The sequence below is a fragment of the Echinops telfairi genome, unplaced genomic scaffold (genome assembly GCF_000313985.2).
Source record: "Echinops telfairi isolate 266 unplaced genomic scaffold, ASM31398v2 ScPeMD7_25;HRSCAF=90, whole genome shotgun sequence".
Lineage (NCBI taxonomy): Eukaryota > Metazoa > Chordata > Mammalia > Afrosoricida > Tenrecidae > Echinops > Echinops telfairi.
In genome coordinates this window covers 7,915,502-7,918,811 of record NW_022103922.1, presented here as the reverse complement: position 1 = coordinate 7,918,811, position 3,310 = coordinate 7,915,502, and the positions used below count along the sequence as shown (strand labels likewise).

Below are 3,310 nucleotides of genomic sequence, written 5' to 3'. Positions count from 1 at the left end.
CAGGCCCTGGGGCTGGCGGTAAGGACCCCCGGCCTGACCTCCCGGGCCCCGCCTGGGCCCTGCCCCGCGGCCTTGGACCCCCGCCCCGGGCCGGCTGTTCCCCCTCCCCCCGGGACCCGCGCGCTCAGGTTCCGGGCCCCTGCGCTCGAGCGTCCCCCACCCGCTCTTTCTCCGCGGTCTCCCAGTGCCTCAAACCTGGCACCCCCTAAGCCCTAGACGCGGCCAGCCGGACGGGATGCCACCCTGGAGTGGCCGCCCACCTTCCCGCTTCCTGACGCCCCTCCCTCCGGTGCCTCGGGGTTTGCTCAAGAGTTTTTCTTCGCTCTTTGCAAAGCGCCCCAGTTTAGCGAGGCGGCTCACTCAGCCTTTGTAGATGCAAAGCGCAGAGATTCCCCCCTCTCCTTCGCTCTCCGTCGCTTGGCTGGGCCTTCCGTGGTCACCTACTTCCGTTCGACTTTCAGAGCATCGAGGAGCTGATAGCCAAGACGGTCCCTGCCAGCATCCGCTTGAAAAGACCCTTGCGAATGGAAGACCCAGTGTGTAAGTGGCCCCGCCCGAGGGCAGACGTTGGCCTATTTGCTTTTTGTGGGGTGGTTTGGTTTAGGCTGTGAGGAAGTGGATTAAAGTCTAAGGGAGGAGGCTGAGGGGTATCAGGGAGGGCGGAGAGTCCCACGGGGTCCTGCCATCCTGCAGGCGTGGGGAGGAGTGGCAGTAGAGGACACCTCACGTCCCTGGCCAGGGTAATCTTGGAAGCTGTGGTGTGATCAGCATCCCCTTTGTTGTTATCGGGGTTAGCAGCCATCAGTGGTAGATTCCTGCCTTTCTGGTGACCCCACCAGGAGTCAGTATCTTCTGGACAGTGAACACCAACAACTAGCCTATAGGGGCAGGATAGAATTGCCCCCTAGCTGATACGGCTGCAGTGTTTCCGCTTTTTCCCCACAGGGCAGTTGGTGGGCTTGTATCACTGACCTCCCTGATTATGGAGGGATGATGACCCCACTATGCCACGAGGGCGCTTTCTCAATGCAGTTACTCGATTTGCTCTCTTGTATCACGTTGACGTTTCAACAGCTATACTTTTCAGGTCTGAATAGTTAGTTCTCTAGAAAAGCTCGAATCAGATTCGGTTTGCTTAGGAAAATTGTGGACTTTGAGTGGAATTTAATTTTATACTTAAAGTAGTAGTTTTGGGTTTTAGTTTTTATCTCTTTATTAAGGCGCACAGCATTTTGTCACTTGATATAAATGGGGACATTGACCATTGCCTTACAGGGCTTCCGCCTACTCCCCAAACAAACTAAAAACAAGCCACTCAAGTTCTTGGTCTTCCACCAGCCTTTAAAGGGGTTTCATTGGGTGTTTTTTGCCTGAATTTCCAAGTGATTTTCAACTCTTCATATTCACAGGAGAATATCAGTTCTGCTAAACTTTGTGTTTGGGCCTTTCATTTATTGCTCATTTTACCATTCCACCAAATCATTAAACACAATTTAAGAAGTCAAAGCCAAAATTAAAATGTGCTTTTAATAATGACCTGAGGGCTGCCCTTCGGACTTATTGTTAGGTAGATGTTTGACATCTCAGGATTTAGGGGAGAAGTCCTGGGGGGTCACACAGAGCTGGAGGGCTGATTTTAGCGTTTTGTTGTTGTTGTTGTTGTTTTAACAGCAAAGAATTCCTTTTGTTTGTTTTGAGACAGGAAGAACTTCAAGTCATGGATATCTCAGATCAAGGTCTTAGGATGAAAAACAGTATCTACTTTGTGCCTTAATTATCTAATGTTGCTTTAGCAGTAATACACAAGTGAGTGGCTTTAACAAGCATTTATTTTGGACAAAATAAGTCCTAACAATAAGTCCGAAGTTACTCTTTGGGCTGCTAACTTCAAGGTTAGGAGTTCGAAACTACCAGTTGCTCTACAGGAGAAAGATGAGGCTTTCTACTCAGACACCCATAGGGCAATTCTACTTTGTCCAATAGGGTTGCTATGAGACAGCTTTGATTCGAAGGCACCAAGCTTGGTTAGGAAGCTGGAAATCCAAAATCAGGGTACCAGCTCTCAAGGCCGGCCTTCTCTAATGGCAGTGGGGGCAGATCCTTGTCTTTACAGCTTCCAGACCTTGACACCACGGTGCTCTCCATGTGACACAGCATCTATGTCCCCCACGGGGTTACACTTTGGGCCAACTACAATGCCAGGTGTCCAAACCCACCACCCGCTCCCTAAAGATGTACGTACAGTCTCATAAACTCACGGGGGCAATTCGACTCTGTTGCTATGAGTAGGAATTCATTGAATTCTGCTTCTTTTGCTTGCTTGATTAAAAGCAAAAGCAAACTTTCTTCACTTTCTACAAGGAACCATGGTGCCTTAGTTGGTAAAGCTGCAAAATACAAGGTCAGCCTTTCAAAACCAACAGGCTTCCTATCCTATTGCCCGCAGGGGCAATTCTGGTAGGGTGGGAATTGTCTGGAGGGCATGTGGGTGCTGTAATCTCTTACCTGTTTCATTCACAAAGGAAACCCATTCACAAGTGGGATTGTAACACCCCTCAGGGGTTAGGATTTACTTAGAGATTTTGGGGGTCACAAAGCAATCCATAACACAGGCAAGCTTTATTTGCTCTCGAGGGAGGGAGCCTGTTGGGAGCCAGATGGTTAGGGTTGGCTGCCCGTTCTGGAACTTAAAGAGATGCAGGGCAAGAAGGAAGGATAGTGGCTTTTGATTTTGAGGAATCAAACAGAACCCTGATAACATTGAATATGTAGAAAGTGAACCTAAAGCCAAACCAAATTCTGCCGTGGAGTGGTTCTGACTCAGCACCCCTGTAAGATAAGGGTAGATCTGCCTCTGTAGAAAGCCTGGTCTGTGGCCCTCAGAGGGCCTGGTAGTTGTGAACTACTGACCTTGCAGTTACCATCCTAACATCCTTAGTTCCCCACTAAGCCACCATGGCTCCTTGAAAAAATTGAGGATTTTATATAGATATAAATAGCGTTAGGTGAATATTTGAACAAGTGGACAAAAAAATACTAGAATGCCTTGGAACCTTCGACATGAGAATGTAGAGTTGAGCTTGTGCCGTATTGTTTAAATGAGACACCCCTGAAAGGTATTGATGGGTATGCAGTGGTTAAGGACTGGTGGTACTTCCCACCCATCAGCTGTCCAGAGGGGGAAAGCTGTGTGTGGTGTGCTGCAGCTGTTCAGAGGGGGAAGCTGTGTGTGGTGTGCTGCAGCTGTTCAGAGGGGGAAGCTGTGTGTGGTCTGCTGCAGCTGTTCAGAGGGGGAAGCTGTGTGTCTGCT

General features: G+C 49.3%; 1 protein-coding gene across 1 annotated transcript in view; it reads left to right on the top strand.

The window, feature by feature from the left end:
* The window catches only part of GLDC (glycine decarboxylase), an 84,577-nt gene that overhangs the window by 919 nt on the left and 80,348 nt on the right, over positions 1 to 3,310 (top strand). Inside the window, exons 3-4 of the mRNA XM_030885334.2 lie at positions 4 to 18; positions 462 to 540. Of these exons, the coding sequence (XP_030741194.2) occupies positions 4 to 18; positions 462 to 540 (94 nt within the window). The remainder of the gene's footprint in view (positions 1 to 3; positions 19 to 461; positions 541 to 3,310) is intronic.